The sequence below is a fragment of the Astatotilapia calliptera genome, chromosome 6 (genome assembly GCF_964374335.1).
Source record: "Astatotilapia calliptera chromosome 6, fAstCal68.1, whole genome shotgun sequence".
Classification (NCBI taxonomy): domain Eukaryota; kingdom Metazoa; phylum Chordata; class Actinopteri; order Cichliformes; family Cichlidae; genus Astatotilapia; species Astatotilapia calliptera.
Window position 1 is genome coordinate 14,576,874 of NC_137427.1, and position 13,239 is coordinate 14,590,112.

The 13,239-nt window shown below is 37.2% G+C and overlaps 1 protein-coding gene and 1 long non-coding RNA gene across 2 annotated transcripts; one reads left to right on the forward strand and one right to left on the reverse strand.

Moving 5' to 3' along the window:
• Positions 1-4,183: 4,183 nt before the first annotated feature.
• On the forward strand, positions 4,184-6,392 carry LOC145429215 (uncharacterized). The gene is made up of 2 exons (XR_013909439.1): positions 4,184-5,886; positions 6,045-6,392. It is a non-coding gene; the product is annotated as an uncharacterized LOC145429215 (long non-coding RNA).
• A 1,030-nt stretch (positions 6,393-7,422) lies between these two features.
• LOC113023955 (CD209 antigen-like protein A) lies at positions 7,423-12,055 on the reverse strand. Its single transcript, XM_080302419.1, has 7 exons — positions 11,899-12,055; positions 10,859-10,948; positions 10,268-10,324; positions 9,268-9,410; positions 9,078-9,178; positions 8,083-8,230; positions 7,423-7,748 (listed from the first exon to the last, which is right to left on the reverse strand). The coding sequence occupies exons 1-6, from the start codon at positions 12,017-12,019 to the stop codon at positions 8,083-8,085; spliced, it is 660 nt and encodes a 219-aa protein (XP_080158545.1). The 5' UTR covers positions 12,020-12,055; the 3' UTR covers positions 7,423-7,748.
• Between the last annotated feature and the right edge of the window lie 1,184 nt (positions 12,056-13,239).

Sequence of the window (13,239 nt, forward strand, 5' to 3'; positions counted from 1 at the left end):
GCTGATACATTTATATTAAAACAGGAAAGCTGGTATTGAAAAAGTAACAACAACAAGATACAAGATGTTAATTGTTAATGTTAATTTTTACAACTGATAACTTAAAAAGTCTTAACACTGACCTTCCTGTTGAAGAAAAAATAATCTAACATACACACTGTCAGCACACCATAAGTCAACGTGGACAAAAAAATTTACAATTTAAATTACAATTTGAAGTAAAGCTCCATCAAAGCGGTTTTATTTTCAGTCAAATATTATAATAGACAATACTTTTCTTGCCTAACACATCATTATAAGCTTAGAAAAAACCCCCAAAACAAAACAAAATGTGTTTTTAGACTCTGTTATTCAGTATTTAGTACACAAATTTTTTGCAATGAAGTTTTTTGGGGGGTAAAATATAAGACAAGAATATAAACAAAGACTAATTAATTTGAGTCTTTGTTAAGAAAAGTCCCTCTGAAGTCTATATCAACTCAATATCCAGATATTCCCATAAAGTCTAATCTAGCTACTGATAGCAACAGTACTGAGTTGCATGTTGTAAATTATCATGCTCCCTACTAAAAATCTATGCTTATATGTACAGTGCAGATGCAAACACATGGAAAGTGGTGATTATGCATTTAGATGCACAAGTGTATGCCAACCAAAGGGGGACTTTCAAAACACATAAGAGTAACTGTGTGTCTCCAGGAAAATCCTCCATGCTCTTGAGACTGCTGGGAGACACAGAAAACCTTCTGGCAAAGGCATGTGTTGATTTCTGTGCAGCCGCTTAAGGCTTGAAATATTGACCTCTACTACCAGCAGTAATAATACTAATAATGTATACTTTATTCATCCCCGTGGGGAAATTACTTGTTTTTCTCTGCATTTGACCCATTCACTCAGTGGGCAGCCACTAAGCAGGCACCCAGGGAGCAGTGTGTAAGGACGGTATCTTGCTCAGGGGTACCTCAGGGTAGCCGTTCAGTGGATTCGAACCCTCAACCTTCCGATCATGGGACGACCACTCTACCTACTGAGCTATCCCTGCCCTATAGTGACACTGACCCCAGCCAAATACAAAACTAGTGAAAAAACAGTTTAAGAAGAAGAGGAAGGCAAAAAAACTTAAAAGCTGTAAAACCCTTCTGTGTTATTGTAGGGTCTTTACTTTACAATATAAAGCACCTTGAATGTTATTGTGATTTGGAGCTATATCAATAATTATTAATTGAATTGAGTAGGTTGACTCATTGCTGCCACTCTGGTGCACTTGTTATTAAATTCAGTAACACCAAAGCAGCTGAAACTGATTAACAAGCCCCTTTGCAACTTAACTGACCCGATCAATATCACAGAAGTTTAATTGAATTGAAGCTATATGCTGATTAAAAAGTGTTCCTTTAATTTTTGAAGCAGTGTATTTACAGAATGGTAGACGGTAATCAGTAAAGACCGTTTAATGTCACATCTTAAATTTTAATTTTATGTATTGTGCTTATTTTCTAAAACTCTCCCTTTGACTTCATCACAAAGTCCATTTTACTTGCTGTTTCTGGAGCTTTTAATTACAACTCTTTCTTCTTATGAACAAATCGAATCATCAGTTATTACAAAGGTTATTTAGCGGTTATGATATTACCGAGGTTTTGCAAGCTGCTGCACATAATTTGGTATAATGATATAAGTTTAAAGATAACTGGAACATATGAATGCCGTTATTGTTTCTTCTTATAGACTTCTGTTTTTTTCCCAGTTAAAATGAGTGTTTTTGTTGTTGAGAGGAGATGAAAGATAGTAATCTTCCAGCTTTCACTGATTATCATTTTTGGCTTTGGCCATGGACTCCAGTCGTGTCTGTAGTTGCTCTATCTGTTGAACCAGATTATTGAAACTGGTCTCATTATAAAGGTTTTCGTATGTTATCTCTAACTGGCGTCTTTGATCACTGAGGTTTTGGTATTTTGTCTCTAACTGGAGTCTTTGATTTTCAAGGCTTTCATAACTGGAGCGTAACTTATTACTTTGATCACTAAGGGAGTTATATTCACTTTCTAGCTGGTCCTTTATTTTAGAAAGATCGTTGTAACTGTTCTGAAACTGGTCTTTTTCTTCAGTCAGATTGTTGTAACTGTTCTGTAACAGAGTTTTTTCCATTTTCCAATCAGAGTTGCTCTTGGTATCTGCATTTGACACATAAACAAATAAAGAAAAAAATCAACCAGTTATCTCCTTAGGGCATCATCAGCATACCAAAAAAATACTCACATAAGAAAACCATATAAATGAGTCCAGCCAGGAGGAGAAGACACAACAGAGCCAGAAACACTATAGCAGCTCTGCAGGAATCCTTCTTTGCATGTCCAGACGCTGAAGAAAACCAGAAATGTATTATTTGTTTTCTTCCAAATGAATGTACGTTTTATCAAAGCTTCACATCACATCTATTAGAGTGAGTTGAATTTTGACATGAGAATAAAAGCCAGCACAGCTTTCATCAGTACAAGCATGGTTTTCATTACCTCAGCGCAGGTTTCAGTTTTCTCTTGAGGCTACCTTACTATTTGTATCCAAATACAAATAGAATGCAGTATTATTATTAGCAAGCTATGATACTGTTACCCAAATATAATCTAGGCATTGCTAAATTATTTAATCTCATTCACTTGAATGTGTTTCCCATAATAAATGTTAGACTAATAGTGATAGTGGTAGGCTTTCTTGGGTATTTATTTGGTAATCACATGTTATTCATTTATCTTTTACCTTTTTAATATGAAATTAATTATTACATTGTTTTTATGTCATTAGTACAGGGCTGAAAAAAGTTAGACCACATTAATTTTTTTTTGCTTTTTCTTCTTTAATGTGGGTCAAAGAAGAACAATGATCATCTTTTTAAAAAGTCATGTTCTAAATTTATACACATATTTGCACACTTACCTCAGCAGAAGTTGATCATTGCAGAAGCGTACATGAAAAATTTTTACTGTGACACTAACTCAAACCCAGTCACCAAATCATTGTGTACTTACACTGCATTATTTACACTTACATGCATGACATACCATATTGTTGCCTTATTTCATACACTGTATGTATTAACTTGGTTAGTACACATAGTTTTCTGGGGTTGCCAGTCACAAAAATTACACTTCTAAGCTGACTCGAATGGTTTCTAAACCTATGTGCTGGATCTAACAATTATTTCTTTGCAGTGTTATCACGTCTGTCAACACCTGGGTGAAAATTATCACAAAAATTCATAAACTTTCAATCAGGTTTTCAAACACATGTGTTATATTCCTCAACAGATGTATTACCTGAGGGTGCAGCATCAGTTTGGTTGTGAAGCAACACATTACCATAAACATTTTGTGAATCGTGTGTCTCCCACTTCTTCCTGCTGTGTTTTCCTGAAAATCCATCAACATTAGCATAGATATTATCCATTTCCATTCTAGAACTGTCGATGTCTAATGTGAAGGTGGCAGTTTGTAGAGAGTGCCTGTCTAATACTCTAATAAGGAACACCTTCTAAAAGAGGCCCAATTATGTGTGTCTGCTCAACAGGAAATTAATGACTGATGCAATTATTTTTAAAGGTGACTGTCTTTTTCTGTTTAACCTGTTTGCAGCAGCTACTTGACTGCCGCTTCTATTTTAAATATACCATACAATACCGTATTACTTTATTTATTAAGCACTTTTAAAAACACCACCATGGCCTATCAATATCACCAAACATAAAAGACAAACACAGGCCGGAGGGCATAGCTGGACTGGCCATCGGGCATACCGGGCATTTGCCCGGTGGGCCGCTGGCGATTTTTTGTTTTTATGGGCCGATGGATATTTTTTTTTTTTTATTTTTTATTTTTTTTTTTTAGGAAGGGTAGATATAATGAAAGGTGTTGGATTGGCCAATTGGTCATGATCGACTCTGGGCTGGACCAATTACAGCCGAGGAGGCTGGATGCACCCGCCCCCTTGTTTAGCAATCACGTGATTTTCGCGCATTGCATGCCGGGAACTCGTGGCAAAACAATCCAAGTACCGCATCAAATGCAAGCATTTGCAGCACCGCAAAACGTTCATTCTCCGGTTCCAATACCTTCTTTTTTTTTCTTTGCCGCACAAAAAAGGAATACGAGGAAAAAATCAAAGGAGTGAAAGGGTCAGACCCTTACGAGCACACAGAGTGGACAAAAGACGTTAGTGTGCTGCCCACTTTCACCACGCTCAGATTTATAATTACACGGTTCTTGGAGTGAGTGCACACACTCATGAAGTTTAGTAACTTCAGGTCACTGCAACAAGCCCAGGTACAGTTTACCGACGGATGGGTGCAGGACCTTGAAATGCACCGTGTAGGACGAAAGACTATTGTATGTATCATAAGTTTACCAGTCTCACAAATCGTCTTCATAAATACACATTCATTAACAGTTTATTAATAGGACCTTTGAGCTCAACGGTAATTAATTAGTAGTGGAAATAATTTCTGGTAGTGTAACAGTGTTTGTGGTATTATTCCACTTGCCACAAATATCAGTGTAATGGGGAAACAGCGCCCCCCCGCTCTCAGTGTGGCTGGTTAGGTGAGGCTGGCTGCAGTAATCGCTGCCAGTCTGCCGTAGCCATACGAGAGGTGAGTTGTATTGTTCCGCACACAATATAGCTAAGTAGTACAGACACATAAAACATGTCTGATTAGCTGACGAGCACCGAGTGTAATAAGTGCTTAGTGGACACATGTCCAACACCAGTTTTATGTACTTTTCATTTGTTTATTACAGTTTTTTACAGACGCTAGGACACATTTCTCAATACTTAGGTCACGTTTGCAAAACTCCTCACACAGTGAGCACAACAGAAGTCTATGTGGGCTAAACTGAGGACCAGTTATCATTGTTTTGGCACAAAATGCATTCAATGACTACATCTCTCAAATTACATGAATCATCTTCTCACTCAGACACAACAACTGCCAAAAACCTTTGTACGGACAGGACATTTTGCATGTGCTTACATACTGTTTTCAAAACTGTTAAACTCATGGTCAAAACAATAACACAATGCAAAACTTGAAAAGACAGCAAAATCCAACGGCAATATTTTACTGAAACATATTTTAAATCTAACAATGCAGTTTAACCAGCCACAGCTGATTCTCATTGTGGATGAACATCTACACAGTTGTTACTCCTTCAATTTTTCAACTCCTTCAATTCTGGCATGCCAGAAGATTCTTTCCTAGGTGTATCGCCCTAGATGACATAAGATGTGATGTGGATGAGAACCTGTGGCCAAATGGAGAAGACCGAGTAGATTAGCATTACTATTGTATGTGTATCAGTGGATGGTGTGTATACGAATTCTTGTATTTTGGGATTACTTAGTGCAAAAAAATAAAAATACATAAACATAAATACATGATGTCTGATTCATTCCAGTAACATATATTGAAATTATAAACAGAGATGTGTCCTTGTTTTACACAGGAAAACACTGTGTAATGCTACATGTTGTTAGTGTTTTTTAGGTCATTGTTTTGTGGGTGACAAAGTGTGTTTGTCGGCTGTCAACCTTTGCTAGTGTTCTGGAGGAATGTTTTTATTTGAGACCTGAATGAAGTGTTTTGGTAGTTGTAGTGCATTTTGAATGTGGAATGAACTGCTTTGCCAAGCTGAGGGTCAGTTAGGAGAATTGTGTGAAGAGTTTTGCAAAAGTGACCTAAGTATTGAGAAATGTGTCCTAGCGTCTGTAAAAAACTGTAATGTGTGAAACTGTATGCTAAAGCGGAATGCTAATGAGATGTTCTGCCGTAGTGTGCTGTGCGGAGTGGTGTGTGGCGAGCCTGTGCACTGATAATACACCGTTGTTTCCATTCAGGTACATAATTTGTTGTTGCTGTTATTTTATTGTATATTAGAAATTGTAATATTGCTGCAGTAATCGCTGCCAGTCTGCCATAGCCATACGAGAGTGTGCTGTGCGGAGTGGTGTATGGCGAGCTTGTGCACTGATAATACACCGTTGTTTCCATTCAGGAAATAAAGTGGCAACGATCGATCAGAGACTCCTTGTCTTTTTAAAAACACTACACAACGCAGAGTCGAGGAGTCTGTTTGGGCCGAACTGTTGCAGCGGGATGAAGCAGAAACCGGTTACAGTAGCATTACAGAAATGTAGCAGTGACAATAATATTGTATGTTGTAATCGCAATGGACAATAAGTGATACAAAACAACTGTTTTATCCTGTGAATAAAAGTATATGTTTTTGTCAATGTACCATGGTAATAACAGAAGCGAAACACAATATTGTGTCAGGACAATTTACTATTTATGCACAATAAATAAAGGAGCATAGCGCGACAATTTCTGTTCAGCGCCAGACTTGCTTGTAACCTATATCACTAATTATGTTAAGAAAAATGACGTATTAACTACTAAAAAACTCTGACCTTTGTGGGAATGCTTGGAGCAGACTAACATGTGAGCTGGAGTGTTCTGAGACGTTATATTTGGTATATCCAGACCATCCGTCGGCTCTTACTTCGGAAACATGGCTTAAAAAATTTCTCTTCAACGACGTAATCCGATAAAAAAAAAAAACGATCTCTTTACCCATCGGCTTCCCGTGGCTGTCATGCGACCGGCTATTGAAGTTAATAATACAACAGCTTCTTGCCATTTTTTGGGTTTCTTTTTATCGCTGTGTAACTGAGTTCAATTGAAAGCCTGCGTGCGCTAGTACCTCTTGCCACAAGTTCCCAGAATCCTTTGCGGTTTTATCCCTGAATGACGTCACATTTTCAATCTTTATCCTGGTGGGCCGGTCTCTAGTCAAAATGCCCGGGCCGATTTTTTGTCCCAGTCCAGCCTTGCCGGAGGGTAACAGATATAGAAACACAAAACAGCAGTAGAAGTTAAACAATAAAGGAGTACACAAAAAGTAACTCAAGGTCACTGTGAACTTTTCAACTGGTCCGAAGGCCAGGGCGTAAAAGTGTGTCTTCAAAAGAGATTTAAAAATGGCAAAGAGAGAAGTCTGATGTGAAATTGTGAAAGCTCTATCACCTCTGAGTTTGTGTTGCATCTTTGGAACGAGCAAAAGCATCTGGTCTGCTGATCTTAGAGAACGAGACGGGACATATGTTTCCAGCAGCTGGCACAGATAAAAGGGGCCACAACAAGCCTTTTAAAATAGATTAGTAAACAAACTGGAAGCCATTGAAGGGAGGCTAAGATTTGAGGTGGCATGATCTTGCTTGCTTGCACCACATAAAAATCAAGCTGCAGCATTTTACACCAGCCGTAGGCAAGCAATGCAGGCCTGGCAAATTCTGATAAAAAAGTACATGGCAGAAAGGTTATAAGAGCATGCATTAATCTTTCAAGGTTGCATTTGGACAGAAGAGGCATGATTATTGGTAAATACATTTATTGACCGTTACATACAGTGCTTTGAAAAAACAATTTGTGCCCTTCCTGATTTCTTAGTTCCTTGCATTTTTGTCACATTTAAATGTGAGCGTGTAGGTCTATTTTGAGACCTTGGCAAAGTGGTTACTCTTTGGAATAACTTGTACTTTTACACATTTGTTTGAACCAATTATCTTGAAATCTGCAGTTGTTTTATAAATGGATCCGAGAGACTTTCTCAACTTCTATCTTCCACTTCAATCTACAACTCTTAGATCTTCGGTGAGTTCTTGTTCTGAGTATTTGTAAGAGTGCTGTTAAAGTCGTCCTTGTTATGCAGCAAAGAAAATTCAACATGTAAAAAGAGAAATTGCAGACAATTAAACATACCAACCAGACTTTGTAGTTAGTTATTTTAGTCATTTAAGATGTTGAACTGTGTGATCAAACTTACTGCACTTCACAAATTGTGTGTGTGAGTTTGAAAAACAGCAAAACTATCTCATCAATATCACATGTTCATATGCACATATGCAATATCACTGCTCACATATGCAGTATGCAGTCAAAGGATTGTGAGACAGCTTTTAGGCATTTGCACATGAAATGTGATTTTAAGCCTTCAGATGAGGAAGTGTATTTGCACGATGTTACTGGCTTACTTAAGAAACCAGTTTCTTTTCACAGATCCAGAAGTTTTGATTTTCACATGGTATGTCATTCCAGCTGTTTTCGAAATCAAAAAAATTTATTTCGACACAGTCTTCATTTTTTCCTTCAAAACCATTGGGTTCATCAGGTCCCCAGTAACTGAAAAACAAACAAAACAGAGAATTTAATCCAGGATGCATGCAGCTCACTATAATGTGGACAAGTTAGAAAGTTAGAAAATTCAAATAGCTTCCTTAAATAAACGGCAATATTGTAATCTGGCACAACAATATGTGAGGGCATTAGGCTACGTTCACACTGCAGGCGAAAGCGCATCAAATCCGATATTTTTGACCCTATGCGACCCATATCCGATCATGTTATGACAGTGTGAACGCGCAAATCCGATATTTTCAAATCCGATCTGGGTCACTTTCGTATGTGGTACTGAATCCGATACATATCCGATGTTTTAGAAAGCGACTGCTGTTTGAACAGTCAAGTCGCATTAAATCCGTCTTTTACGTCACCGACACAAGACAGACGCCAATTATCAGCTCCGGAGAAGCGCCCGAGAAGACATCGCGAATGCTTCCTGGCCATCCCGTGTAGATGTCAGTGAAACTGTTGGGAAGACAGCATTGGAGAAACGTGAACATTTTATTTGTACTGTATAATCTGCAGATTCTGACAGAAATCTGCAACTATCCTTTGAAGCACCGCTTCTCTAAAACAGCAATGGGGATAATTATTAGGTTATCTACATTATTATGTAAATAACAAAATAACTTAAAGCAAAAATTGGGAAACGTAAAGTCCGAAGTCTTTATATTAAGGGCCATCAGTCACACAATATTACTTCTTTTGCGCATGCGGGCCGCTTTGAGCGTTCACACTATAGAGCGCGTTTGTTGTCGCATTCGGAATTGAGCATTAAGACCTGCAGTGTGAACGTAGCCTTAGTTTTGCCACTGATTAAAGTAGAATAAAACAATAATGTATAAACCTTTTGCTCAGTGGAGTCCCATCCACCCATTTCCATGTCCCTTTCATGGCTGTCTCAGTTAATCCAATCCACATGACTTTTTTAAAGTTTCTTGTAAAGTCCTAGCAAATCAAAAGTAAATAATTAATTAATGGAACTAATCACGTATTTATGAATTTCTTTCCATTATTATTACGTCACATTCACAAACCTGCTCTTCTTTGGTGTTGATAATTGCCAGGTCTGCACCTCTCTGTAAACAGTCGTCTCTACTGTCTTTCCAGGATTTCGCAATAGAGGAAATATAATAGAAACTTGGGCGGAAATAGACCCATCCTTGTTGAAAATATTGATCTGTTGTTGGAGAAAAAAAACAACATTTAATATTTCAGAGATTAACACATAAATTTACATTAACAGTTTTATTCTAAAGTTCGGCTCCTGTTAAAAATTAGAACATTTTAAATAGTCAGCTTATGTAAAAAATCTCTTTAAGCAAAATTATCAGACTTCAGAGGCAGTCTTTGCTTTATTTATTTGTTTATTTATTAATTTGCTGTGATCAGTATGTTGTCATTTAGAGATGATATTCCTAATAAGGTCAACCCAGGGCCTTTGTGGTCACAGTTCAAATGCTTTGAGTCTTCTTAAAAGGGAAAGTGTTTGTTTTTTAAATAAAAGATAAACCAAGAGGCCGCAAGAATGCTGAACATAAGAGGCCTAAGAGGTATTATAGACTGCGAAAAGCACAGCAATTTAAGCAGAGTCCAAGAATAAGAATTATAAAGCTGGACATGAGCTAAATAGATCTCCTTTAAGTATTGTAAGTCTTGCTTACAGCACTTACACAATGTTTGCTAATGAGGAAGGGCCTTGCAAGGGTAAAAATAGTCAAATACAAAAAGTGAGATGTAAAACGCTGTAACATGTTAAGTTTAAGTTGGTGTAAATTTTCATTTAACTCTAGATGGTGAATAAAATCATGCCGCCTACCACAGAACAAAATCCTGCTGTAACCATTTGAATGTAAATATCATTTACAGCTTGAGAATGTTGCATTAATTTGATTAGCCATAAAAAAGACTCATTTATTGTAATATATCCTACATGATACCCAGGTATACCAAAGTGTTGATATTATTAACCCTTAGTATATATACATATATGTGTATGAAAGGCCTCTTTACAAAGTTTACAAAACTCATGCTTACCAGTGAGGTTTTTCAGCTCTTCGGTCTCCACTGTCTTAATACATGATGTTTTACTGTCTGCAAAAGCAGAAACATGTTGTCAACAGAATGTAAGACAAGCCCTCCCTACAAAAAAAGCCTAAAATTACTTTTTCTTCAAACCGATACTGGAAAACATTTTGTGTCACAGCGAAATGTAAGTACCTCATGACTATGGCTTTATTTTGAGTTTTTTGGTATTCAAAAACTGAAACATGACTTTAACTGGAAAGTCCCTTTCTTTTTCTAACGCAATCTTTAGGGGTTCTTTGGTTGCATTTTGACTTGATGTTTTTGAATCTAAACTTCCCCAAATCTTTTTTCTCTGTCTGAATGTCAAACAACTATTAATTCTAGCAGTACATATTACAATTCCTTGCCCTCAGTATTAGTGAGCTAAATGAAAACTAGACACAGGACTACAAATGTTTCATCTTGTCATTAATCAATGATGTACACAGTGATAAAACAACAACAACAACAACAACAACAACAAAACTAAACTAGGGCAGTACTCTGTTCCAATATCTGATTTGTAAAAAAAGTGTTTAAACGTTTAATTACGCTACTTACAGAAAGCAAAACGTAGGGAGATGTTGATGGCAGCTTGGAGGATACACAGGAGTCCAAAGCTAACAGCAACCAGTCTGGCTAGTTTTCTCCCTGCAACACAACCATATAAAAAGTCCTCTTTAAGTAGCCTCTTTAAAGAATCAGGTCTGCAGAATTTTTGGGCTAACCTTACTCATCGAAACCTGACAAACTCACAAAACTGAAAAATATCTGCATTTCCATGTTTTCATTTAAATATTAGGCGAATATGCAGTATAAACAATGATTGTTTGGAAAGTTATTTTAAATGAATTTTCTTTATGTGGACGATGATCCTGGTAAAAGCATTTTAGTTGAAAATTATGGGGATTAGTTATGTAAAAACAACTGTAAAACTTGACACAGTTACATCAATTTGCGAGCATGGTGGAGTAAGAATGTGTAATGGTTTTGCAAAGGAAAGAGAGAACAGAATGCAGAAGATGGACACAGCATGGCACTTCTTTCCCTGTAACCCACGAGCGCCTTCGATGCAAGTTTCTGTATGCTTATGCTTTTGTAGTATTGATGGTCTACATTTTTTTTCTGTGCAGTTCTGTGAAAATATTTTTTGTTGTTTACTCAATTGCTCTGTATATAGCTATACATCCCATACCCTGGTTCACACATTTACATCTATCGGCAATGTAGTTTTTCTAATTAACCTATTCCCACTAACTACATGTCTTCTGACTGTGGGAGGAAGCCTGAGTACCCACGCAAACACGGGATGAACATGTAAACTCCACATAGAAAGACCCCAGCCTGATGGTGGAATTGAGCTCAGGACCTTCTTGCTATGAGGCAACAGTGCTAACCACCGTGCTGCCCAAATAAATACAGAAGAGAGAAAAGCTCATTATTAGCTCACAAAACAGCAAAATCAGTAAGAGTTTTCAATGCAAATTATGTATACATCAGTAACACGTGTACATCAATTATTGCTTCATTTAAAATATACCTTTAAAAATGTGTTTTTTTCGTTGCTATTAAAGAAAAAATCAAAATGATTTATTTCTTACCTGGTGCAGCAGCAGCAGCCCCTTGGCTGTGTTTATTAGAGCGACTTCTGTCTGACACATCAGGCAGATTTGCATAATCCATAGTAATCTCTAGTTGCTCTCTATGGGCAACTCTTGCCATCTTTTAAACAACTGCCTGGAGAGTGTCAGTGATGATGTAGAATCCACTTCTTCTTTTATACTTTTCTGTTTGCTTGTTTCCTCTTTCTGTCCTTCACTTTGCTCAGTATTACATAGGTTTTACCCTTCACCCCCCACTTCCAATGGACCAGTTCCTCTGGGGGAACACCCAGTGTTCCAAAACCAGTAATTCTATTGGGGGTGGGGGGGATTTGTCTGCCATAGTTAATAGTGATTTGTTGCAGGTGGCAGTTTGTCTGTAGTATAGGGTCTCCCAAGGAAAACTAATGCTAAAAGCAGTTCTTTAGAACACTATGGAAAAGGCAACAGTGGTAGTGGGTCTGGTAGTCTGGCCTTTCCCGATGATGATCAGCCAGGGCACATGGGCCAGCCCTGCTTTGCATCCACAATCGACGGGAGGAACCATAGGAGTTTGATCCAGTGTGGATGAGGTGGTGGTCAAATTTGGAGGACTCAGTGATTTAATCTATTTTAAATATATTTATAACTAACCTTTATGGATTGCTTATGAATAATTTATGCAGAATTGTACCTCGAGCCTTTAAAGTGCAGCTGTTTTCTCTTTTATTTAATCAATTCCTTTGCTTCCTGTAATACCTTGTGAACCTTCTTCCTTTTTTTTAAAGTAACCCATAAATAGGGTTGGACTGGTAATTTGGTATATATAAATAAAACTGAATTGAATGAGTCATTATATATATTTTGCACTTTTTACAGGCTACAAGCCAGCCTATAGCCTGGAATTATACAGGCTACAGGCTGGCTTGAAGGGCAACTGTGCACTGGCCCTACAAGCACTGATAGCAGCCCACTGGTTAATTTTTATTACGACAATATATTGCCCAATCAAATCTAAACCAACCTCTGTGTGGCTCATAGCATTTATATTTTATATTTTTCAGACACATAGCGATATCTTAATTGCAGTGAAACCTGATATTGTGAAAAGCCCAATTCAGCATAATGACAAATAATATGCGATAAATTAAGACCATACAAATTATAATTAAGGACAGCATTTACTCGTTTTGTTAAACATGATAATATTTAGCAAGTCATTTTAATATTAATGTACTTAAGTCTTTTAAAACTAGAAACACAAGGTCATTTATTAAAATGTTTGTTTGCAGAATTGTAGATGCCATTTACTAACAGTACCATCGACGGCAGTAAAAATGTTGTGGTTAAAAAAGGTTGTGA

What these genes read in the sequence shown, in the direction of transcription:
- LOC113023955 (XM_080302419.1), bottom strand. Translation starts at nt 12,019, where the DNA reads ATGGCAAGAGTTGCCCATAGAGAGCAACTAGAGATTACTATGGATTAT. An exon ending in CTCCCTACGTTTTGCTTTCT is followed by an intron (nt 10,325 to 10,858) that starts GTAAGTAGCGTA and finishes CTGCTTTTGCAG; the next exon opens with ACAGTAAAACATCATGTATT. An exon ending in GGGACTCCACTGAGCAAAAG is followed by an intron (nt 8,231 to 9,077) that starts GTTTATACATTA and finishes TTTGTTTTTCAG; the next exon opens with TTACTGGGGACCTGATGAAC.